Source organism: Bos indicus, chromosome 22, assembly GCF_029378745.1.
Source record: "Bos indicus isolate NIAB-ARS_2022 breed Sahiwal x Tharparkar chromosome 22, NIAB-ARS_B.indTharparkar_mat_pri_1.0, whole genome shotgun sequence".
Lineage (NCBI taxonomy): Eukaryota > Metazoa > Chordata > Mammalia > Artiodactyla > Bovidae > Bos > Bos indicus.
The window spans coordinates 52,564,875-52,590,655 of NC_091781.1; the positions used below are offsets into that span (position 1 = coordinate 52,564,875).

At 58.1% G+C, this 25,781-nt stretch overlaps 1 protein-coding gene across 1 annotated transcript; it reads left to right on the forward strand.

Annotated features, from left to right (window-relative positions):
* The first annotated feature begins 9,142 nt into the window (after positions 1-9,142).
* On the forward strand, positions 9,143-14,919 carry MYL3 (myosin light chain 3). The gene is made up of 7 exons (XM_019984906.2): positions 9,143-9,348; positions 11,752-11,779; positions 11,923-12,072; positions 12,845-13,018; positions 14,216-14,293; positions 14,430-14,472; positions 14,672-14,919. Exons 1-6 carry the CDS (start codon positions 9,208-9,210, stop codon positions 14,456-14,458), a joined length of 600 nt encoding a protein of 199 aa, XP_019840465.2. The 5' UTR covers positions 9,143-9,207; the 3' UTR covers positions 14,459-14,472; positions 14,672-14,919.
* Positions 14,920-25,781: the final 10,862 nt, after the last annotated feature.

The following is a 25,781-nucleotide window of genomic DNA, read 5'->3' on the forward strand; positions in this document are numbered from 1 at the left end:
GCCTGGGTCTGCATGGAGTGTCCACTCCAGTGCTCCAGGCCAGACCAGCCCAGCTGAACCTGTGGCCTCTGTCCTCAGTACCTCAGTAGGAAGATGGGTCTGGGGAGATCCCAAGGCCAGCAGGGGGCTGTGGAAGGGGAGAGGGCTCCTGGCTGGAGCAATTGATGGTTCCTCTTGGTTCCTGACCCCAAACTGCATCTACATTGATTATGGGGATTTTGAGCACGCTAGGTGGGAAGTGGGCTGAGGGAGGGGCCTGCTATGCCTACCGGAGACCAAGACTTCAGAGGAGTGGGGCTTACAGGCAGGCAAAAGTCCCAAGGGGCACAGGAGCCCCCCAGACCCTCCTCTGTTATCTGCAGCCTTGCATGAGCCCTGTATTCATGCAGAATTCCAGCCGATTGTTCCCTTGTTGACTTGGTGCTAAGCTCTAAGCTCCCTCAAAGAAGCTCCAGCCTTCTCCGAGGCACTGTGACCTGGGCAAGGGGCAAAGGTTGGTGCGAGTTGGGGAAGGAGGAGACTCATGTCCAAAGATGTCCCAAACTGACTGCCAGAGGGGTTTGTGTGTCTGCCGAGCTGACCCAAGACCCCATTCCGTTGTACAGGATGGGCAACACTGAGGTCTCCGGAGGGGAAGTGTCTCCAGTAGTCAGTGAGGGGCCAGGATCAGAACAGGGGTCCCTTGCTGGCTCTGATAACCAATCCCAGGACCAAAGCCTGGATCAGCTTTGGATGGGATGTAATGCTTTGATGTTCCCAGCACTCCATCCATCACCCTCAAAACAGCTTCTCTAGCCAGCCAGGCTGCAGACTTCTCAGACACAGTCTCTGACCATTAGCCCTGGCTCCAGAATATAAGAGGCTTCCTGGACCCAAGGGTCTCAAATCTAGATTTTGCAGAGAGCTGGGGACTGGGTGTCCTCTCTCTGTCTCTGCTCCAGGCCCCCACGCTTGGAGGTCCCTGGGCTGGTTTGAGGGGTTCATTGCACATTCCCGGGCATTTGTGAGTCTGAATCTGCTGTGGTCTCCCTGCAGCTCTGTAGCCCAGCGCGATGGCCCCTGCCTGTTCCCCGTCATCCCCTTTGCCCTCCCACTGCCTGCTCTGGGGTCCAACATCTGGGAAAAGAATGGGTCGGGAGCCTTCCAGAGAGTCCTTTCCCACGAGAGCCGAGCTCTGACCCCGGTCCTTATCTGGCCCAGGCGTTCCAAGAACAACACAGATGCTAAGGCTCGCAGGCCCCGAACCTGGGGACGCTGACCTCCCCAGGCCCAGCTGCTCTGCTCTGGCCTCTATTCCCCTCTGTGAATGGGGTGGGGGTAGGGATAGCTCTCCAGGGGGTTCAGAGGGGAGGCCGTGGAAAGGTTCCAAGACTGTGGACACACTCAAACTCACATGCATGTGCACTCACACTGCCACCCAGACCTCATCATCAGGCAGGCCTGCTATGGGGCCCTCATTGCTCTCATGTTCTGCCTTTCTCCTACTTCCTAGAGCTTCTAATTCCCACCCAGAGCTCTTCCTACACCATGAGTTTGAAGGTGTGAGGTGTTAGGGGTGTGTGTATGCAAAGGCACGTGAATGAGTGTACACTCGCGTGCAAAGGGCATGTGTGGGCAAAGGGTATGTGCACCTGGGTATGAGGGTGTGTGCAAAGGCATCTACAGAGTGTGAGGGTTTGTGTTTAAAGGTGTGTGCTTAGGAGTGTGCCGGCTCATGGTCCGAGCACCTGTGGACGGGCTTCCTGAGTGACTGTGAGCCTGTTGAGTACGTATGAGTGCATCAGTGCACGCACACACTTCGTTGTGATTCTAGTCGGCCCCAGAGTTGAAAGGGATCAGGTGGCTTGGGGGTGCGTCCAGGGACCAGTGGGCGTCTTCGGACACACACAGACACACAGTGAGGGTGGGTTAGCCTGACCAGGGGACCCTGTGAATGTGTGTGTGTGTGTATGTGTGTGAACGCGCATGTGTGTGTTATACTTCAGACATAAATACAGTGGTTAGGCGGGCTGCAGGTATATAAATACCCACACCGGCAGGTACGGGAATTGACCCTAACTATTCTTGGCTGGGGGCTTGGGCCATTTTTAATGCAGCTCCACACCCTGAGCCACAGAGGGTGTTTGTGTGGCCACTGGAGGCAAGGACACAGCTGGTGCTAGGTAGGTGGGGTGGGGACTGCCGGGGTCTGGTGGGGACAGCCGGGGTCTGGTGGGGCCACCAGCTAGGTGCGGTCTGCTAGGGGACGGGGAGGGCGGCCCTCCCGGCCACCACTGCCTCGGCTTCTCTCACCCCCACCTCACCTCCTCGTCACGCCCTGCTTTCACCTGCCCCCACCATCCTTGTTCCCTGCCCTACAGTCCTACCACTGCCTCCTTGTAGCACCCATCCCACCCTCTCTTCCTGCATCCCAGTTTGATGAGTGCTTCTTGTCCACTTGGGGCGGCCTTAGGGGGAGTGGAAGGGAAGAATGAATCTGCCTTATACTCGGCGCAGGGCTGAGGTTGGGGGCGGGAAGGCTGTGTGCACATGCATTGTCCGCAGGCTCTGGGCAGCTCCATCCTGCCCTGGACGCTCCCTTTGTCTCTGGCCGACCTCAACGACCCTCCCGCTCCTGTCTCCTCCTGTCTCCACCTCAGGGTCGTTGGGTCCGTCGCCGCCTCTCTGTCAGCCTCGGTGGCTCGTCTCTGCCACAGTCAGGGTCCCTGGCTCCAGTTTCTCCATGACGGCCCAGGGGAGCTGGTTCCTCCCCGCAGCCAGTGTGAACTGTTTGCCTGAGACAGTCGGTCCATCCAGTCAAACAACCACCCAATTCAGACTTCTCGTCTGACTGACAGGGTTTTTTTCTCTCCCTGCTAAATTTACTTGCATTTTTGACTGAATTGGCCATTCAACAGAGGTTGTGTCCACATGCCCCTACCCCGCCCCACGCCAACAGATGAACGGGCTCCCAGATGGACACGCACACAGATCCAGGCGCGCCCAGGCATGCTTCTTACACACGTGGGGTCACAACCTCGTGTAACACACGTGAGCACACGAGACAACATACGCCCGTAAGATCACACCCCGTGTGTGTTCCCATCCTCGTGCACACAGGGATGCGTTTTGTTACACACAGACTGCACACATCCACCCGCTCACACACACGTTCATACCTCATGCCGTGGGGTCGGCGACTGTACCTCCTCAGACCCCTTCTGGGGCAATCTTGGGGAGACGGAAACCTGGGCAGAGCCCCCTCCCAGTAGCAGCCTGGGGCAGCCGGCCCCTCTCCCCTGAGGCCAGCTCACCCTCCTTCCTCTGCCCTCAGCCTCTAGGTGGTCATCTCGGGCCGCTGCCGAGCCCCTGCAAGCCTCAGTAGCAGCTCCCAGACCCTGATCCTAAAAGGGGACTCTTTTTTTTTCTTCCAAGGACAATAAATATTTGCTCTTTGGGAAGCTGCTGGTGGGAGGGTACAGGGTTTGGCCCAGCGGCGGGGAATGTCCAGGGCAGTTCAGGGAGGCCGCAGGCCATGCTGGGGGAGGGGCCGAGCCCCTCTAGAAGCTCCACCAGCAAGGAGAACGGGGGAACCAGAGCTAGGCTGCACCTCACTCCCTTCCCTGGGACCCCAGCATCAAGGCTCTGTTTTCTCCATCCCTTTGCGTAGCATGTTGGCACCCTCTTCTCCTATCCCTCCCACCTCAGACTCCTCTCTCCAAAACCTCACCCCGTGAAAGCCGTTTTCCCACTCCTATTCATCTTGTCACCCCCCCACCCCTTTCTCACACACTCAGATTTCCAATCTACCTCCTTAGACCAGCCATTGAGGGCATGGCTGATGCCCCCCCAGGCTGGGTTCCTGACAGCAGAGCACGCCGCCCCCCAAAGTGGACCCCCACAGCCCAGGCTGCGCCCTCCTGCAAGGAGAATCAGCCTGGACAACAGTGTCCCCCGCCTTGTCCCCCATGAGGCGCTGGTCCCTGGAGGCTGCCTCCCTCCCACCCCTCCCTCATCCTCAATTGGGCTCCCAAATATAGCGGCCGTGGCCACAGCCGGCCAGGACACCACAGCCCCAAGCGTCAGTCCTGGGCCGGGATCAGAGGGGCAGGAGCTGATTATAGGTCCCTGGGCCAAACCCAGGGCTTGCCTGCCAGCCCGCTGGGCCCTGCCACCCCCACCCCCAGAACCACAAGTTTGGAGCATCTGGTCCCCGTCAGCACAGTGGGCAGAGGGAGGGGCCTGAGGGGTGTGTTTGGCCTGCAGAGGACAGAGTTGTCTGTGTGTGGTGTGGGGGTGGCGAGGATGGGCTCATCACTGCTCAGGGCCAGTGACTGTCCTCCAACTCGGGATCACTGGGCCCCACCCACGGCCATTGTACAGATGGGGAAACTGAGGCCCAGAGGAACCAGGACCAGCCAGGGTGGGTTACAAGAGCAGCAGAAGTCTCCGGCCTCCCCCTTGGCCGCTGCTTCCCATCTTTCAAGGCCTGGGGCTGTGCCTCCGGGAAGCAGGCCACATCCTGTTGGTGGCAGAGCAACCCTGCTGGGAAGTCCTCCCTGGAGTCAGACTTTCACCCAAGGCTCCAGGAGCGTGGGATGGCGCACAAATTCCTCTCCTTCTCCGGGTCCTCGTGGCTGCCTCGTGCCGCCTCTAGCCAGAGAGCCTGGGCAGCTCCTCCTGCCCCTCCTGGGGCCTCGGTCGCCTCATCTAAGCAGCTGGGCAGGGACTAGGGGCTCTGCATAGGGTTCATGTTTATGCGCGCCAAGCACGTTGTGGTAAGCGCACATCCGTGTGGGTACACGCGTGTGCCCTGGTGGGTGAACTGCCGCCCACGGGCCTGCCCCCGCCCAAATGGGGTCCCCGGGACCTGCTGCACAGCAACATTTGACCTACTTCTAAGGCTCTGGGTCTGGCCCAGGCCGCGTTCTTGACTCCTCCGGGAAGTTTGGGCCCAAGTCCCAGCCCAGGGGCCGCGGGCCAGGAGAGGCGGTCCTGGGCGGGCCAGGGCAGCCTGTGGAGCCTGCGGCCTGGGGGACAGGGCACGTGGGGAGCCCGACCCTCCTTCCCTGCCTCTGGTTCCTGGCCCCCAGGGACAGCCAGGCCTTCCCCATCCCTCCCTCTCCCCATTCTCCACTGCTCCCTGCATGTGGCCACCATATTCTGAGCTCACTAATTGGCTGTGACAGGATGAGGGACATTCCTCAAGCCCCTCTGAACACTGGTGGGAAGGTCTGCCAAGCTCTCCCCCTCTGCTGTTTGCCAGGAGCCCACCCCTCCCCTGGCCTGCCCCTGTCTACACCGGGCAGCAGGCAGTGTCTATCTGGAAAACCAGTGGCCCCTTTCATGGGTCTGGGTTCTGGGGTCTGGGTTTGGGTTTACAGGTCTGGAGTCTGGGTTTCGAGTAACTGGGTCCTGGGTGTTGAGTCCTGGATCTGGACTCTGGCTTCAGAGTCTTGAGTCCTTGGCCTAGGGTCTGGGGTCTGGGTGGCAGGTCTGGATTGGACACCCTGGGTTTTGGAGTCTGGGTCCTCAGAGTGGGGTCTGGTCGTGGGTTCGGGGTTTCAGGATCTAAGTTTGGTCAGATCCTGAGGCCTGAGTCTGGGGTCTGGGCTTGGCATTCCAGGCTCCAGATTTGGAGTCTTGGGTCTGAGTTGGGATCCTGGGTTCCGAGGTTTGGGTTCAGGATCCCAAGACCAGTTCCTGTCCCTTCTACGCCCCCTGCTGGCTGGTCATCATGGTCAGGTCACTGCCTGTACCTTCCGACCGTCCCCACAGCTTCAGGCTCTTGAGGGGAGGCTCAGAATGGATGCAAGTGTCGTGAAGAGCAGGCCTGAGCTGAGGGGGTGGCAGGTGGGTTGAGGGGCAGCTGCTGGCTGCACTGCTGTCCGGGGTGCCCCCGGCAGACACCAGAACTGTCGCTCCATCAGCAAATCTCCCCTGGCCCTACTCCAGGGATGGGGTGTGGCCAAGGGTTCCAATCTTCCTGTGAGAGGTCGGTAAATTGAGATGTTTGGGACATCGGCTCATCCAACATTTATGGAGTGCCTACTGTGTACAGCAGGCTCTGTTCGAGACCCTGTGGATATACAGCCCTGGAAGACCAAAAATTCTTCCTATGCCAACTGACATTCAAGGAAAGGGGCTCACATAAGAAACAAGGGAACAGCCTCATATTAGGGTGCAAGAATGGGGGCTCAGGGTGAGAGATAAGGCGGGTGGAGCTGGTCCGGAGCAGTCTGAAGAGGCTGCTAAGTGGAGGTGATATCTCACTGAGGCCTGGAGGTGACAAGGAGCAAGTCTTGGCCAGGGTTGTAAACAAGGACACCAGGAGGAGGAAATAGCAAAGGCATGGGGGCTGGAAAGAACTAAGAAGGAAGCCAGTGTGGCCAGGGGTCTCCTGCCTCTCTCCATGGGCCCCTCAGAAGTCGGGGCCACGTGTTCCTCAGCTGCGGGGTGGGGGGTGGGGAGGATAGTAAGGTGGCTGCCCCCAGAGAGGTCTCTGGAATGTGCCATATGCACTGGATGGGCCACAGCTCAGACACTGGAGCTGGGGGAGTCAAAGGAGAAGGATCCAGACTCCCTGTCTTCCCGCAGGCTCTGCCGGGATCTTGTCTGCTGGGCTGTCGTTCTTGAAGGGCATGGCGCCCAGGCTGGGGCTTGGGAGAGAGGCGTGAGTGCCAAGCCTTGTGTGGCTTGTCTTTACTCTCCATGCCTGTCTCTCCCTGTCATAAAGCCCCCGCCCCTGTTCACCTACCTGCCCACCGCCCACCTGCCTGCCCCACTTTCCTCCTGTCCTCCATAGTCCATCTTGCTGGAAGTCAAGGGGGCTGATCCCTGCAGAGTCCCTGCTGGGGGCTGGGCATTAGTAATGGGTTGAGAGTGGCCCTCTGGGGAGAGTCTGGGCACCGCTGCTCCCAGGAATCAGAGCTCTGACAGTCAAAGGCCCAGGTCCCGACCTCCATCTGAGTCCTGGGGAGGGAGTGGAGGATGGCTCTGTATATGATCTCCCCACTGCAGGACCATATCTGCTCTGGGCTTGAGGGAAGGGGACCAAGACCCCCCTTCCCTGACCCCCTCTCCAGGCAGAGGGAGGCGGTGCTGTGTAGCTCTGGTGGGCCTGCTGAGTCTGCACACCCCATCACAGACATGGGCCCCGAGGCTCAAGGAGGCGCACGTCACTCATCTCCTCTGGTGCTCGCTGGTGTTGGGAGGTTTCCGGCGGGTGGCAGTTGTGTATGGATGGATCAATGCGCTTGGGAGTCTGGGCGCCCCTGTGTATGTCCGCCATGTTCCCCCAACGATGAACGAAGCGGGGTTGGGCAGTGTCTTGTTGGCTGTGCCTGTGGGTGGCTGGACTCCCCGTAGGACGTCCAGAGTCAGTTGTCCTGAGGTCAGCAGAGAGATCTCTCTCTCTGTGTCCCCCTCTGTCTGTCTTCTCCTCTTGTGGTATTTCTGACTGGTCTCTGAGGACCCTCCCCCACCCCTTTCTTTCTCAATACTCTTGCCAAACATCTGGAAGAAAAGTGAAAAACTTGCCTCCCCCCCAGCGCCGGATGTTGTCAGATTTCCAGATGTAGGGTGTTCTGTCCTCCAGATGAGGGGAGGACTGTCCTGTGTTCCAGCAAGGAGGGGACCCGGCCCCACCCCTGGACCGCTGTCCCCCCCCACCGTGAGCCCGATGACGGGATGAGAGGGGACCTGGGCTCCTCAGGAAGACCTGGGGGCACCCAGGTGGAGTGAAGCCTCCCCTCCGGCTCTACCCCCCACCACCTCCCTACACTTGGGAAATCCCCGGGGGCCTAGGGGGAGGGGGGCAATGCCTCTGAAGTTTCTATCAAAGGCTCCAGGCATTTAAAAATAACAGGGAACACCTCCTTCCCCCGCCTCCCCCCGCCCCAGCACAGACTCCCGGCAAGGAACCGAGCCCAATGTGTTTGCAAGATGTCCCAGCGCTCTGAGTTCTGTGCCTGGAAGGGCTTCCTGCCACCTCCGCCCTCCCATCTCTCCCAAGGGTCACCCAGCCAGGCTGCCCAATGTCACCGCCATCCGCCGAGGGCTAGCACTTCAAGGTAGCACTAGGGGGTAGGACAAGGTGGGGCACCCCGGGCTGAACACCCCGGGGGCACCCCTCCCAGCCCCCTGGGATCCTTGAGAGACACAGACCCTCTCAGGGCCCCAGCTAAAAGGTTGGCAGAGGGCAGCCTGGGGCGGTGGGACCGGGAGGGTGCAGTGAGGCCATGCCTTGAATGTGCCAACCAGAGGAGGGGCAAGGGCAGAGGGTATATGGTGTGTGAACGAGGGTCTGGTGGGGAGCAAGCCCTGAGGTGTGTGGGGAAAGGGGTCATGGAAGAGGGGCCGTAGGAAGCGAGGGAGAAACCAAGACGCTGACCTTGGGGCCAGGCAGGTGCTGAGGCAGGAGGCGGTGGACGCTGTTGGGCTGCTGAACTGGGCTGGGTGCCGGCCCTCGAGGGAGCAGACCCCCTTTTACTGCCATTTAGGGTATTCCCAGAGCCGGGGGCCGCAGCTGCTGGCGAGCCAGACGCTCACACAGACGCAATAAACACCCAACCCAAACACACAGAAGCAACACTCACGGACCGGAATGGGCCCCACAGAGACACGGACCCTCCTACCAGAGATACACGGAGACCCTCCCCACTGCATGCCAACACCCAGACAAACAGACAACGCACGTGGACAGACACGGCCCTCCCTCTCCACCTCCGTGTAGACACAGGGAATTCGAGGTGCAGATGGGAAGTGTAACCCAAGGGGTGCCCTTAGGTAATCCCCGTCCTTCGGCATCCAGCACAACGCCCAACATGCCCCGGGTCCATCCTCCCGCACCTGTTCAGTTTATTGGCCTTCCAAGGGACAGCAGGCCCTTGTGTGTGTGTGTGTGTGTGCTTTTCGGGGAATGCATGCGGGCTGAGCAGTGGCCGCTGTCTACCCTTCCCCCTTCTCTCCTCAACAGGTGACTGGGAGGCCTGGAGAGCCCTCCCTCTCCCCCACCCATTCCTGAGCTTGAACAATGCCCTTCCCAGGCCCCAAAATAGCCCCTGAGTCTATCCAATGTCCTTTTATGGCCCTGTCCCCATTGTGCCCTGCAGGGGTGGGGCCGGGGTCATGAGGTGTCCAGGCGGGATAAAGGCTGGTTGCAGGAGGCTCACCTACCCTGTTCTCGGCTTCCTTCTCTACACCCCCGCCTCTGTGCTCACAGCCTCCATGGCTCCCAAAAAGCCAGATCCCAAGAAGGATGAGGCCAAGGCAGGCGCCAAAGCAGCTGCAGCTCCGGCTCCCGCACCTGCACCCCCACCTGCACCCGAGCCCTCCAAGGAACCTGAGTTTGATCCCTCCAAGATCAAGGTGGGTGCGGAGGCCATGTTTTAGGTAGGAAGGGAAGGGTAGGTAAATGAATCCCAGAGTGGACCTACCCAGTGGGAGAGTGGGCTCCAGAAAGTGAGTACCGAGCTCTAGCTGGAAGCTTCGGCATCAGGAGGGCTGCAGCAGGAGAGACGGTGGTCAGACAGCAGGCAGGACTGCCCCAGTGTTGCTGAAGGGGCTGTCTTTTTGGTGGTTGGAAACTCACTTTCCCCTGTCCTTTTCCTTGGACCTTACTTACATCCTTCGGGAATTCTGGGCCCGCCAGTGTCCCCCACCCCTGCAGCCAGGCAGGGACTTTTCTTGTCATACTGTGGGGTTTTAAGTCCCCTGGGGGGAGACAGGGTGGGAAGCAAGGCTCCTGCCCAGGCTGGGTCACAGTCACCCCCGCCAAGGTCCCTGAGCCCCAGAGCTGGTGGGGCCTCAGCTTTGAGGTGGCGACGCTGAGCCACAGTCTGGGTAGGTCATGGAGAAAGTTGGTCGTGGAGCTGTGACCAGTGGCCCCAGGAGCCCTTCCCCAGCTTGGCTCGGAAGTCTTTCTCAGAGTCTAAACTTGGAGAATGCGCCGTGACTGCCACCTGTGGCATCCACATAGTGGCACGCACCCGGCGTCCCGCCTGCGTCTGTTCTTGGCTGGCTACTGGCCACCGCTGCCCTGGCTACTGGCAAAGGGGCCCTGTGGAGCCATCCCAGCCCTTCAAGGTTCCCAGCAAGACTGCAGCCAGTCCTCACAGATCCACCTCCACTTCCCAGATGGCGCCAGTGGTAAAGAACCTGCCCGCCAACGCAGGAGACACAAGAGACTCAGGTTCGATCCCTGGGTCAGGAAGATCCCCTGGAGGCGGGCATGGCGATCCACTCCAGTATTTTTGTCTGGAGAATCCCATGGACAGAGGAACTTGGTGGGCTACAGTCCATGAGATTGCACAGAGTTGAACACGACTGAAGCGACTTAGCACAGCACAAAGGTTCAAATCCCAAATCTGCTCCATTGCCATCGCTGCTCTAAGGCTTGGTTTCTTCAGCTGTGAAATGGGACAATGAGCCCTCCTCACAGACTGTCGGGAAACATTCATAGCAAGTGATCCCTGGAGTCTGCCCCCACCCCGACCACCCTCAGACCCCAAGTGTGTATCCCACAGGCAGAGGGTTGGACAACCCCAGGGCCCATGGTGGCTTTGTGTGGTCTCCACAGATCTGAGGTTGCAGATTTGCCCTTGAGCAGAGGAACTCATGAGGTCTCTCCTGCGAACTCTGCAAAAAGCCAGGCCAGGACCCCAGGGCACCTAATCTCCGCGGGCTTCCTGGCAGAGGGAGCTTTCAGGTGGCCAGAAACAACTTGGTCGGGTCTTCCCAACACAAGGTTGAGCTGGAGGGCTGGGAGGGGCAACCCAGCAGGGTGGCTGGGGCAGGATTCTGCTCTGCGCTGGGGTGCACTGGGGCGGGGACTCCATGGGAGCCTCAGTGGGCGAGGTGCCAGTCAAGTCCCCCTCCCCCAAGCTCCTTTCCCTGGTGCGCCCTTGACCTTGGGCTGAGTGACTGCAGTGATAAAAATAGACCTGGTATCGAGTGAGGAGGGGGAAACCGGGTCCCAGGAGGCCTTCTGACCTCAGGTGCCCCTGCCATGGTCTTGCAAATGCTCAACAGCTCGGGCCCTGGCCCCATCCTGTGCCACGCTGGGGGCTGCCCTGGGCTTGTAGATGGGGGTGTGTGAGACTCAGGTGTAGGCGGGGCCAGGTGAGTGACAGTGCTCAGCCTCGAGGGCTCTGGGCGGGGGGGGGGGGGGGGGGCAGACACACGCAAACAGGTGCACACACAGGTGTGTGAACGCACATGTTCATCACACACACCCCTCCTGTAGATGAGCTCTTATGTTGCAGGGCTCCCTGGCCTGTACCCTCAGCTCAGCCCCTCCTGCCACCTGCCACCCACTCCCAGTGAGATGAGGTGCCCCCATCTCATAGACAGACTTGCCCACTGGGCCCCAGGCCCAGCAGAGCTGGCAAAGCCAGTGTAGTTAGATTCTGTGGCTTCAGGCACATCTGTCCAGGACTAGGGGGTCTCAGGTAAGGCCCTGGGATGGAGATTCAGGGCACAAGGCTTCCCTCTGCATCACTTCCCCGGATGAGGCCTAACTGGTGTCAGGTCTGGGTACGCACAGACCCAATGCCGTCAGGTAGGACAGGTGAGGAGGGGTAAGGAGGTGGGGGGTGGGAGTCAAGGTGGACGGCAGGAGGTCCTGGGCGGTGGAAGCTGGGATCCTGAAATGTGGACAGGTCGGGCAACCGAGGGGTTGAGGCCCCGGCTGGCCATGGAGTGGAGTGACCAGGAGGAGGCCTGGCCCCATCCTCTGAACTCGGCACTCAGAATTTGGGGGTCTCCTTTCAGATCGAGTTCACTCCGGAGCAGATAGAAGGTGAGTGTGTGTGTGGGGGTCTTGAGCCCTGGGGCTGCAAGGCTGGGTCCCGGGTCCCCAGGCTGAGAGTCCTGCCGGCAGTGTGGGACAAGTTGGGTGGGCTGCCTCTGGAAGTGTCCACAGCTCACGCCCCCTCCCGGCAGAGTTCAAGGAAGCCTTCACGCTGTTCGACCGCACGCCCAAGTGCGAGATGAAGATCACGTACGGGCAGTGTGGGGACGTGCTACGGGCGCTGGGCCAGAATCCGACACAGGCCGAGGTGCTCCGTGTCCTGGGGAAGCCAAAGCAGGAAGGTGGGTGCACTCAGCCTGAGATGTCCCCATTAGCGCCAGTCCCTGGGGGAGACTGCCCTCGCTGGTGGGGGGGCAACATGGGAGTCTCCCCACTGTGCACTCCTCTGACACCCTCCCGTTGTCTGGAGGAGGACCTGAGCCCAGCCTCAGGGGATGCTCACAAGCAGCGATGGCTCCTGTATCATCTGGCCGCATGCTCATTAGCCGGGCTTCCTGGTCACAGGGACTGACAACAGCACAAACCAGCTCCAGTGGAGTTGTGAGACCTGGCCTGGGTCTCCAGCATGCTCGCCCTGTCCCTCCTGGCTCCCTGGACATCCCTCTGGGGAGGGGACAGGGCCAGCTGCCCTCACCGCCTTGGCCAGAGACGGTTGCCCACTTTGCCCCAAGGAAGACTGAGACCCAAGCCCCCGCCGCAGGTACAGAAGCCCCAGACAAGGTCTCTGACCTGTCCAGCTGCTCTTGTCCCACCCTAGGTAGTGAGGAGAGTGGCATGTGTAAGAAAAATAACAAGCTGCTAGGAAGAACTGCTCCCCCAAAGGAGAACAGAGGGGCTAGACGGCCCACAGTGGTGCCGCTGTCCTTCTGAACAGCAGAGGACCATGCATTTCTCAGCTGACTGTAAAGTGCCTGCTGGAGCGCTTGGTAAATGGCAGACTGGTGTAGAGTGCACTGGGGAGCTGGGCGAGGGGAGCAGGTCCTCACTGTCAGACATGGCGAGGGGGCTGCCTGCCCGCCCCTCAGAGCCGGGTGCTTGGCCATCTCTCCGCAGAGCTCAACTCCAAGATGATGGACTTTGACACGTTCCTGCCCATGCTCCAGCACATCTCCAAGAACAAGGACACCGGCACCTATGAGGACTTCGTGGAGGGGCTGCGGGTCTTCGACAAGGAAGGCAACGGCACAGTCATGGGCGCTGAGCTCCGCCACGTGCTGGCCACGCTGGGTGAGGGCGGCCTCCCCCCGCTCCCGGCCCGCCTTCCGGGGACATCTGGGAGGAAGCACGCCGTCCCCCGCCTGCTTCTCCCTTGTGAAATGGAGGGCGATGCTGTCAAGGTGCCTCCACGGCAGGAGCCCTAGAAAATCTATGCAGGGAATTTAGAAATTTAGGTGGGGGATAAAGAAAGCCAGTGGGTGCAGCTCACAGAACTGGAAGGGCTCTGGGGACGGGGCGGGACGGGGTGGTGCACCCAAGGAGGGTCGGTCAATCCAGTCCTGGTGTTTGTTGCCTCAAGGTCAAATTCCGGAGCTGAGAAGGTACTGTGCCTGCCCCTTGGGCATCCTGACTCCCACCATCAGGGCCCTGGCTGGCAGGAATGTCCCCTTCTCAAACAGAATTTTTCCTACAGCAAATATTCATTGAGCTCAGATCGTGTCTACTCAAAGCGACCCTTCCTGCATCAAATATTTATTGAGTGCAAATGGCAACCCACTCCAGTGTTCTTGCCTGGAGAATCCCAGGGACGGGGGAGCCTGGTGGGCTGCCGTCTATGGGGTCGCACAGAGTTGGACACGACTGAAGTGACTTAGCAGCAGCAGCAGCAGCACTGTGTGATCAGCCCTGTGCCGGTCGCGGAGGTTATGTATGTGTGTGCGTGTGTGTGTGTGTGTGTGTGTGTGTGTGTGTGTGTGGCTGGGGGAGGTAGGAGGTGTGAGGGATACTGCAGTGGGCGTTCCACTGGGGGGACCGGCATGGCACACAAAAGCACAGAGTCAGGAAAGGGAAGGGCCAGCCTTGTCTGGGCAGCAGTGGTGGTGTCTCTAGAGCTCCTCCCTGGTCATCCCCAAGGTCCCCAGCTCTATCCTGCACATCTTCCCTGGTCTCCTCTTGATGGAGGGAGACCTGCCAGACTACTGAGGACAGGGGACAGTCTGTGCCGGGGACCTGAACAGCAAGATGGCGCTGTTATGGACGGAGCCTAGGCTCAGAGCGGCACCAGGCTTGCACCCCAGGGCTTGTTCTTTTTGACTAGTCACTGATTCTCCTGGTTTCAGAACTGAGGGGTGACAGCTCAGGCTTTGGGGTATACCAATCTGAGGCATGGGGAATACTGGAGAGGCACACCCACCGTCCAGAGGCAGTCAGGGGTCCACCCACCCTTCACACCTTGACAGTGCTGACTCAGCTTCCCACTCCTGCTAGGTGAGAAGCTGACAGAAGACGAGGTGGAGAAGCTGATGGCGGGGCAGGAAGACTCCAATGGCTGCATCAACTATGAAGGTAAACTCAGCAGGCAGGGAGTCTGCTGGGGGGACGCATTGGGGTCCTAGGGTCCCACCCTTGGCTGCTGGAGTGGGGCGTCATCACCCTTGGCTACCCAGGGCCAAACCCTGCAGCTCACTCTCCTTCTTTCCAGCGTTTGTCAAGCACATCATGGCCGGCTGAACCTCTCACCCCAGGTGAGACCGCCCTACTCCCTTCCAAACCTGTGACCACCTTTGCCACCCCTGCTGATGTCGGTCCTGTGGTCCCCCTCCCACCTCTTTCATCCAGCTTCCCTGCTGCCCCCTCCCCAGCCCCAGCAATGCCAGTTCTCAGCTGACATCCCGCTGCCCGGCTCCCCACTCTGCAGTAACCTGTGATCACGTTTGTTCTCAGGGAGCCCGGGGGGAGACGGTGCTGGGGCAGCTCGTCTTCTATTCGTGATGCAGACACCAGAGGCTTGGAGTTGTGAAGGGCCGGAGGGGAGCTCATGGAAACGCCTACACAGGCTCTCTCTGCACAACCCTGCAGACCACCCTGCAGGCCGTCATCACTGCCATCAGGCTACCTTGGCCAGTGACTGCATCGCTGACTCCACCCCTTGGGCCTCATGAATAAATGGCTCCTTTACTTCCTCCTCCTAACTTCCTTGCTTTCTTCTTCCTTTCTTTCTCTCCTTCCTTCTTTCTTTCTTTCTTTTTTTTTCCCTGGCTGTGCTGGGACTTCATTGCAGCACACGGGCTTAGTTGCCCCACAGCATGTGGGGTCTTAGTTCCCTGACCAGGGATCGAACCCACGCCCCCTGGATTGGAAGGCAGACTCTTAAATCACTGAACCACCAGGGAAGTCCCCGCCCTCCCCCTTCCACCTTCTTTCTTCTCTATAGCCTTTTGGTTGACTTTTGTAAAATATCTATGTGCCACACAGGGTGAGCTCTGGACAAAATGGTAGGGGGGAATCATTTTGAAATCTCTCTTCCTGGCTTATCCCATCGAAACTGTGCCATCTGGTGTGCCAGACCCTCAGTGCCTGCCCACCAGGATGCTGGGCTGAGCTGGATGAGGACTGCCTCCCCTCCCCTTTCCCACTTCTGCAGATAGCAGTCATGCTCTGGTCTCTAACACAAGGATGCACCAGCAGCCTGGGAGCTCTGTGCGGGCTATCTAACATGGCGACCAGCCATCAGGGGACTGCGGGGCGCTGGCCCAGAGCCACCCATGTCACAGGTGGGGAAACCAAGGCCCAGAGCGGAGAATGGCTCTGCCTGAGTCACAGTGGGAACAGGTGGTGGGGAGGAGCCAATATTGTCCCCAGGCTTTCAGGGCCGAGGAGGCCTTAGACCCCCGCCTGACACGGATGGGAAGTTGTTCTCTGCTTGTGGTGTGATTCTCGGCCAGAGGGGTAGCACCCCAGGGCCACCAGTGGTTCCTCAGCCCTAGGCTTCTCAGCAGGAGACAGGTGTGGAATGACAACCGGGGTGCACACGCCACCCCCAGCAGTGCCAGCTCCACTGCCAGCCCTGTCCTGGGGTGAGGCCCTCCCCTCCTTTCAGAGCCTAGTGGGATGGGCGAGGGGAGGCTTCCCGGAGGAGGTGATCTACTCTGATTTGATGGGGAAGAAGAGCAGTGCTCTGCAGGGAGGGTTGGGGGCCCTAGAGATAAGAGGTGTGGGGGACATCAAGGGCCCAGAGTGGAGAGGGTGGGTCACACAGTGGGGGAAACAGCCTGCAGGCCAGGAGGACGCGGGAGGTCAGGGCAGCCCCCCAGGGTGCGGGTGGATGCTAGCGCACCTGCCTGTGAGGTGAGTGCAGGCATGTGAGAGTGGGTGAGAGGGCTTGCATGGATCAGGCTGCCTGGGAGGATCGGTGTGGTGTGGGGAGAATGGCAGGATTCTGCGTGTGAGAGCATGTGTGTGCAGGTGTGTGTGGCAACTGTTGGCAGTATGTGTGAGAGTCTGTGAGGGCCTGTGAGTGTGTGTGTAGGAGTCTGTTTCGCCTTCCCGTCATCTTTTCAGCATTTATTGAGCACCTACTGTATGCCTTTAGGCCCTGCTTGTTGGCGCTCATACAAACCTGACAAATCGCCAAGCCATAGAGTGTATCAACCAGTGATCAAGGCTGGGCAGGAACCCAAAGCAGGGGAGGGGCTGTGCGGTGCGTGTGTGCTCAGGGTGTGGGTGTGAGTGTCTGTGTTGGGAAGGAGGTTGGCCTGTTAAATAATCAGATCAGAGATTATCTGAGAAGGCAATGGTTGGGCAAAGACTGAGAAGAGAAGAGTAAATATCCTGAATATATAAAGGATTCCTACAATTCAATAACAGCAACAAAATGAACAGGCCAATTCAAACATAGGCAAAGGGTTTGAATAGACATTGCTTTAAATGAGATTGGATGCGTTTAGGGTATAGCCATAGACCTGAACAGACATTTCTTTGAAGAAGATATACAAATGGACAATAAGCATGTGAAAAAATGCTCAACATCACTGATTAAGGAAATGCAAATCAAAACCACAATGAGATACTACCTCACACCCGTTAGGATGGTTATTATCCAGAAAACAGAAAGTAACAAGTGTTGGCAAGAAAGGAGAGAAATTGGAATCCTTGGGCACTCTGGGTGGGAATATAAAATGGTGCAGCTGCTGTGGAAAAAGTATGCAGTCTTCAAAAAATTAAAAACATAATTACCATATGACCCAGAAATTCCACTTCTGGGTATATAGCCAAAAGAATTGAAAGCAGGGACTTGGAGAGGTATTTGTAAACTCGTATTCACAACAGCACTATTCACAATAGCTGAAAGGTGGAAACAACCCAAGTGGCCATCAACAGAATGCATAAACAAAGTGTGGTTGGTCTATACATACAGTGGAATATTATTCTGACTTAAAAATGAAGGAAATTCTGACACACGCCACAGCGTGGATGAACTTTGAGGACATTATGCAAAGTAAAAGAAGCCAGACACAGAACGACAATTACAGCACGATCCCACTCCAAGGAGGTTTCTAGAATTCACAGAGACAGAGGATAGAATGGTGGTTGCCAGGGGTTGCGGGGAGGGAGGGATGGGGAAGTGTTGTGGAAGATAAGAAAAACAAGACCTATGGCTGATTCATATCAATGTATGGCAAAAACCACTACAATATTGTAAAGTAATTAGCCTCCAACTAAAATAAATACATTTCAAAAAATAATAATAATAAAAAAAGGAAAAACAAGAGAGGCTAGATGGTGTTGTCTTAGGCTGGGCTTTCCCAGCAGCAGAGATGAGACAAGGACTTGAATGCAAATAGTGTTCCTGGGAGGTAGCCTCAGGGAGCAGGAGAAAGCATCTGTGCAGGGAAGGAATTCCCCTGGGTATATGAGAGCAGATCATCCTGGGGGTTCAGCCCTGCTGGGGACCTCCAGGAGATGGTGGTGTTGTCCCACTGAGGGGGTGAGGGAACCAGACCACTCATTCACCAGGTCCCACCTTTGCTGCTTGGGGTGGCGCCCCAGAGGTAAGCTGGCACATCCATGTGGGGCACTATTTCAGCATCTGCTCCAGGGAGCCATGAGGGCATCAGAGGGAAGAGACATTCCAGTGGAGACAGGAGCAGAGAGTGCGGTGGGACGGCGACAGGATGCGAAGGAGTGTCCTTGGGCCATGGGAACGGCTTTGGTGTGTGCTCTGGGGAGATGGTCTATTAGCTGCCGTGTGGAGAACAGACTGGCAGACAGGAGCTGAATCAGGGACCCCAGGTAGGAGGGTCCAGGAAAGATAAGAGGCACGCTTGGTCCAGCGGATATGGTGCAAAGAGATCAGATTCCAGGTTATTTTTGAAAACACTCTCAGCAACACCTTGGGCAGATTTTGAGGCTTTCTTCTTCCTTTCCTTATCTAAACACAATCCAGTCCAGCCCCTGATCTGGTGAGGGCTGGGGAGCATGGTCTGCCCTTCCATCACGCACAGTCCAGCTGGCTGGTGGGGCAGGAAGCAGAGGCTCTAGTTGGGGGTGTCCATATGCGCGTGTGACTCTGCTGGATGGTTGAGGACCTCCACAGATGACAACAGGGTCTCCCTTTGGCCCCAGTCAGGGAAGAGAGCCCCCTGATTGGCTGATATCCTTCTGGGCAGGCCACAGCTCCTGTCTGTCCTAGCCACCTTGCTCTCGGACGTCAAGTCCAGGAGCAGCTGAGATTCCCTTCAAAGGTCTCCAGAGGCCGCCTGGGTGAATGGTCCAGTTTCTTCTTTCCAGGGATGCCTGTCCTGGGCTGAGTCCCATCGGCAGGGATCACACCTGCTGTCACCATCCCCAGGCAGGAAGAGGTCCTGCCTCCAGGTTTCCAGGGGTGCGGGATCTCAGGGGATATGTGTTCTGCTCTCCCAAGAAAGCCCGCCTCTCCTCTGGTTTCCAGGATGGTCCTGCAGGGCCCCAAGCCTTCTCCCAAATACACCCTCCGTCCTGTAGGCTCCCCTAGTTCCTGGGAGTTACTACCCTACTTGGCTTGGCCTGGAGGTGGAAGGGAATACCTCACACATTCTACAGGACACGTTTCAACTCCCACCCACCAGTCTTCCAGGGTGGGCCGAGAGTGGACAGGCTGCAGGGGCTGGCAGAGGCAGAGCTGGGGCCATGGTGTCTGCTGAGCCCTGCCTGGGACTGTTTGGCGCCCTCTTGTTGGGGCTCTACTCCACTAGGAATGTCTCTGTCGCACTCATGGCCGTGGTGCCACTCTGGGGGCATTCTGCCTGTTGTATGTGGCTGTGCTGACCCCATGTGGGTTTGGGTCACTGACTGTGGGTCTGAGTGTCAGAGCGGAGGGGGCCTGGAGGGTGGAACTCAGCTGTGGGGGTGAGGCTTCTCGCTCAGCAGCCTCCCACCTGCCATGGCCGGGTGACATGCGTGTGTGTTTCTGTGTGTCCCTGTGTCCATGTGTGTGTGCGTCCACAAGTGTGCCCGCCTACTTGTGTCTGGGACTGTGTCTGTGAGTGTGCGTGCATACCCGCGAATGCAGGTGCCTATGCGTCTGCGCATATGCACATGTGTGTTTCCCTCTGTGTATGTGTGTGTGTCTGTTTGTGTGCACGTCTGAGTGTGTACGTGCTGGGGGGCTCTGCTGAGTCAGTGCTTGTGTTGGGCGGGCAGCGCTCCCTGCCAGGCTGTGGCCTCCCCACAGTTGCATAAACACTGGTCCCAGCTCCCCCCTCAAGCAGGGTGGTCCAGCCAGTGTCCCTGCGGCCAGTGGGAAGTGATGGGTGGGTGGCAAAGGGCTTGCCCTTGGGTCAGCCTGGTCTCCTCCATACCTCAGGTGCCAGGTCATGTGCCCCGTTTGGCTGGAATGTGGTTTGGGGTCTCTCTATGCCTTTCTTCCCCCATCTGGTCCGAGGCCTTAGCTCTGAGGTCTCTGTGAGGTGACAGGAGTATTCACCACTCCAGTCCTGGTCCAGGCAGAACCAGAGGGTCAGTGGGGCAGTCAGGTGGCTGGGGAGCCAGGGGCAGAATTCAGCCTCAGGACCCCAGAGCTAAGCAGCCCTCTCTGCTCTGAGGTCTCAGCTCTCCAGGGAGCTTGGCAGCCTGCCACGGCTTGCATCTTCTCGCCAGACACCATCTGTAAGGATCTGGGGGCCACCACCGAGATGTGGGGCAGATAGCACTGAATGGGAGGCCAAGAAGATCAGAAATTCAGGCTGGGGCAGAATGAAGTCAGGCAGGGTCTTGAAGAAATCAGGTATCAGAGGAGCCTCTTACCAGGTCACAAGGAGGAAGGAAGTCAAACTGTGGGCGTGAGACATTGGACTCTGGGGATCAAAGCACTGCGGCAGAGAAGCTGACAGAAAGCTGATAGAGATCTTAAGAGAAATTGGGTCATGGGGGGCGGGTAGGGTAAAAGGATCTAAGCGAAGGCATGCACAAAGTCAGATGTGGGGTGTGGAAAGGAGGTGGCGGAGGAGGGCGGGCAGCAAACGGAAATTGGGCAGCCCTCACCCTGTGTAAGGGGGGCTTGGGGTGCCAGGCTGGAGTGCTCTGCTATTGTTTCTGAGGTTTTGGGTGGTGAGGAAGGCTTAGGGGAGGGGGCAAGGATGAGCCTTGCCCTTGGGTACCGGGTCAGCCACACCCCAGGGAGCCCAGGCACCTCAGGGAACAGTAGGCAAACCCCAGACCTTGAACCCCAGTGACCCAGCACAGAAGAGCCTCCCTGGGGTTCTCTCAAGCCCCTTCCAGCCAGCCCCAGGCCCGCCCTTGCCCAAGTTTAGGGGTTATTTGTTGCCGCCCTCCCAAAGCCACACAATCCTGGTTTGCCTGAATGCTGACAGAGCACAGCTGGAATGTGGAGTGTGTGTGAGTGTGTACACGAGGCTCCCCAGGGTCGCCCGCCCAACAGGCCCCTCCAGTCTCAGTGGCCAGGGCCCAGGTCCCCCACGACAGGGAAGGGCCCCTGCCCGCTGCTCCTCCCCAGCCAGGCTGTGGACACCTGAGACTTCACCATTTTCTTCCAACCTCCAGTGTCTTCTTGGGTCTGTGGATCTGGATACCTGGCGTGTCTACTGAGGCCTTGGTGAGCATGAGAGCCTTTCTGGAGGGCTGGGAATGGGGAAAGGCAGTGGAAGGCTCTGCAGCTCCCGAGGTGGGGTAGACAGTGCTTCCTGGGAAGTCTCACATCTTGGCCAACTTCTTAATTTTTATACTTTGGTCCAGCTGAACATGAGCACCCCTCTTCCCTACTACCTGCTCTGGGTCTGGAGGCCTGTCTTCTCTCCTCTCAGTACCTCGTCCATCACTCCCCTCCTCATCTCTTTCCTTCTCTCCCATACTAGGCTTGCTTGGAAGCCACTTAAAGTTGCTCTAGAATGCCATCCTCAGCTCCCAGGTTAACTGGGAGGGGTACTGAGCACCCTGTCCCAAGGGGTGTGTAAGCAGAGGGGAACCAATTCCAATCAGAAAGGCTGCAGAAGGGATTCTTGCTCTGCTGGAGATTGGAAGCACTTGGGTGTTTCCAAGTCCCAGGGTGCAACACATGACAATATGCAAGACTGCTTTCACTGGAGAAAAATAAGGCCCATGTTGCATGTTATCCATGAAACTCAATTCATGCATCTTCAGGGCCTGGGTGTTTTTTGTCAAAGATTACATTCTGCCTTTTTTTTGCCTTAAGAATATTATTTCGTTTATAAACATCGGGGATGGTAGCTGGTAGCAGTTGTTTTCCATGTCTTAACTTGGCACAATAAGACCTTACAAGTCCATTTCTGAGTTTTGAGGAAATCTCAGTTTGTTGCAGTGAAAAAAATCTCCCCCAATACCCAGAGAGAGGCCCTTGAATGGGACAGGTCCTTTTCAGGTTCAAGGCTCATTTGAATCAGGTGCCAACTGGGCTGTACCGTGATGACTAACGGAGACCTGGCCAGTTGGGATGGAGTGGGGAGTGGAGGCTTGGCAGGGGCACTGCATGAGCCCTTGGGACAAGCAGGCACTGGTGAGGTTGGGGCTGGGGAGGGTGAGCACACAAGTAAAGATGCCTCAGCTCCTTGCATTGGAATATCTGGGATCCTGAGATTCCAGGTATTTCCAAACCGCTGGATGCCCATAACTATGTGTGCTTCTGGTGGGAAGTCAGCGTGGTAGTGACCTCACCTCCCTTGCTGCAGCTCAGGGCTGGGATGGTGGCAGCTGGGGCAGAAAGGCAAACACTGAAGGCCTTCCAGCTGGCGCAGAGCAGCAGTGCTCAGGGCTGAGGGGTGAGAAGGGAAGTTGGGCACATCCCGGGAGCCTCGGGGGGGTTCCTCTGCAAGGCCTGGGCTGGGAGCCCTGGAGAGGGTGACACACCCGGACCCCACGGCTCTCGGTGGAGACGGCTTGGGCTGCTAGTAGCCAGCTTCTCCCTCTCTCAGGAGCTCAGGTACTGTGCATTCCCTTGCCAAAAGGGTGCCTTGGTCTGGAGGGTAGAGCTGGAGGTGAGGGACACCCCCAGGCTTGCTGTGGCTCCAGGGTCACATGGCAGAGGGACTCCAACCATCCTGGGCACCTGGGGATCCAGCCATCAAGTCCTGGACTCAGGGTGGACAGGCCTCGCTCTAGGGTCAGCAGGGGCAAAATGGTGAGAGCATCAAGAGTGACCTTGAAATTCAGTCCCCAGCACCCCTAGGTTGCCTGCCCTGGGCTCCTGCCTGGGTCTCCTGTGTGGTCAGAGTCCCCCTCCCAGGAGGAGGCCCTGACCCCTGCACCTGCCTTCCTCCCCTGATTCTCGCAGGGCCCATTTAACTCATCACTGCACAGTGACCACGCATCTACTGTGTTCCCTGTGCTTCACCAGGTGCCAGCACCTTGTAGTGAACTAAAACAATTCCCTGGCCGAGTCCAACTCTGGCTCTGGCCCAGCTCCTGTGGCCTGTGATTTCCGACCTGAGTGAGCAGGGAAGAACCCTGATTCCACTTATTGGTGCCTGCCAGCCCGACTCCCACCTTAAAGTTGGGCAGGAAGAGGTCTCAGACATCAGAGCCAACATCTGTTCCAGGACAAGTCTGATGAGCTGCTGCTTGCTTGAATACCCCCAGCAACATGGAGCTCACTCTCAGCTGAGCCCGCTCAGCCAGGCAGGCAGCTCTCTGATGTAGGGTGAAAACCTATCCAGGCCTCTCTAGTTCTCAGAAACTGGGTCTTTAGAAGTGTTCCCCATCCCACCTGACCCTTCTGTGATCCACTAGGCTGACCCCAGTCTTGCTATTCTCTAGGTTGATCCCTTGCTCCAGGATGGGCCTTACCCTCTGTAAAGCTGCTGGGGGCTGTTTTCTTGGGCCCCGAGAACTGTCAGAGCACCTGCTCCAGGTGCCATAAGGCAAGGGCTGTTTTTGCACCACAAAGGGCTCTGAGGTCACCTCTGCGGAAGGAGGCCTGGAGGGGTGAATCCAGGCAAGGAAGGCAGTGTTGTGAGAGAGGGGGGTCCCCTGCAGGTTGCTCTGGGGCTTCTTCTTTGGGCCTGTTTCCCTCCTGTATGGGGCTGGAGGTGTGGGAACCTCAACTGTTCTGAGCCCTGGAGAGGCTACTTCTGGAGTCTGAGCTTCGGGTTGGGGGGGTTTGGGGGCAGTCAGGAGCAAGGGTGGGAGGGTGCGATGGGGGTAGGGGAGGCGACAGTTGCTTTGAAATGTGGAGAATAATAAAGCAAGGAATGTCTGAGCTCAGGGGAAAAAATAACCCCCACCCACTGGGCCTCCCACCCTGCACATAATTAATTAAGTACAGTGAGGCACGTTTCATGTGGGGGTGCTGGCTGGGGAAGGCTAGAAGGCCCCTAATGAGAAACAGGGTCCTGAATGGGCCACTGGGAGCTCGGGGTTCGAGGTCACCTAACCCTACCCCTGGGGGTACTCTCACTCCCCAAAAGCTTCCTCTCAACCTCCCTTTGTCTGCATGGGTGAGGGGAGGGGGTCCTGCCCAATCTCCGCGCTGACCCCTGTACGGGGCTGCACCCCAGTGCTGGCCCTGAATGGTCAGTGGGGGAGCTGGTATGGCTGACTTGGATGGAGCTTCTCATCCTCGCCCTTCTGCAAGCATTTACTGAATACCTGCCGGGTAGGTGTCTCCTGCCTGCAGGATGGTGGGGTCAACACTGGCTCCCTGCTGGACCGATCAAATCCACGGAGCCCACCAGCATCCGACCAGCAAGCCCCCAAGCCCCAGGCCACTTCCTGTCTCCAGTCTCCACAGCCCTTCCCCTTGCTCTGCCTATTCCTGTTTCCTGTGGCCTCACCTCCGTCCACTCCTATGTTCCTGGCCCCAGCTCAGTACCACCCCTGGCGCCTTCACCAGAGCTCGGACCTCAGCAGGCCCTGGGACCAGCTCCGCCTTTCCAGCCCACCAGTCTGGGGCATTTGGCTTTTTTATGGGTCACTTCCCCCTACCTCCTCTCCCTCCCTCCCCAGTAAACTTAATGTTCCCCCAACAAGGTCTACACTCTCCATCTTCATTCATACTGTTCCTTCTGTCTGATGGACCCCTACTCACCTACTCCCCAAGACTGCTTTCTTAAAAAAAAACACCCCTTTCCTGAGGGGCCCAGGAAAACAGTGGGTAAGTGAGTAAACCATCAGCAAAAGAGTAAACGCCCAGAAAGGGAGCTGTAGAGGGTGAAGTCAGGTAGGCATGTTTTTAAGGCTCCCCAAGGATCGGGGCCTCTCAGCCTCTGCCAGCTTGGAGCAAAGACCCCATTTTATTTTTAAGAAGTCTGACTAGGGCCTTGGAACTTGCAGTATTCTCCCCCAGCATCCCTTCTCTCCCCCACCCACTGTAATTAAAACCATTGTTTTTCAAGCACATGTTAATTAAAAAGCAAACATGTTTTGCTAAGTAATTTGGAATCTCTGGTTATGCAAACCAGAGTCATTCCAGTTAAAAAAAAAAAAAAAATATCTCACCCAGCTGGCCCCAGTGTCTTGGGAGCTGAGGACCCTTGGGGACACAATAGATGCACAGCCCTTTACAGTTTACATTCCCGTGAAGGCCTAGCCAGGGCAGGATGGCCTCAGTGTTAAACAGGTGGCAACACAGAGTGGTCACAGAGGCCCAGAGCTCCCAGCAAGCCCAGCATCACCAGCCCCTGCAGATGTGTGCTTTGGGCCCAGGGAGCAATAGTGAGCAGGCTGATGGAGCCCTGTGGCCCGTCCTGCAGGCAGGGTCTTTGTTTCTGAGCCTCTGCCCAGCTGTGGGGCAAGGAGAGGAGGATGTGGGCATGACAGAGCTTCAAGCCCAGCCAGGAAGGCTGGCGGGTGCTGGGCCACGTCCCTCGTTTCCAGCACAGCTGGCGCAATGACCACCCAAAGCTGGGACAGTAGGTGCCTGAGGTGAGGGCCCAAGGGAAGGACCAGCCTGATGGGTTAGGGGAACCCTGGATCCTCAGAGCTGCCTGCTCCAGCCCTAGCTTCCCCCTCCGTCTGGTGCAGCCCACAAGTGCCCCCACCCTGTAGGGAGCTGGAGCCCCCAGGATGCAGGGTTCAGTGACCTCCAGCCCCTCCTGTTCCCTTGGTGAGATGGGGGCATCTCACCAAGAGGCCCCTCCAAAGCTTGTCGCCACTTTGCAATCTGCCTGTTGGCCCTCCCGGTTCGGGGGAGCCCTGACAACTGAAAGTTTTCTCTTATGTAGTGTGTGCTCCACGTGCGAGTCTGGACCTACGTGTGTGTCACTGTTCACCAGGGTTCTGTGTGAAGGAGTCTCTCCCTGCTTCCTGAAGGAAATGAATGCCAAGGTCCTGCGCGGATCGGGGTGGGCAGGGGATGGGGCAGGGACCAGGAAGAATGTCTTATGGGGGGAAGGAACCCCGCCCCCTGGCCACCTCCGGCACTGACCCTGGCATTGTGGGACACGATGGGCCGGCTCATCGCTGGTGCGCGCGCGCGCGCGCGCGCGGGCACACACACACACACACACACACACACACACACAGACACACACGCACACAGACGGACACAGGCTGAGGGGCGGGGCACCTGGAGTCATAGCCATGTGTCACCCAGCCGGCCCTCTCC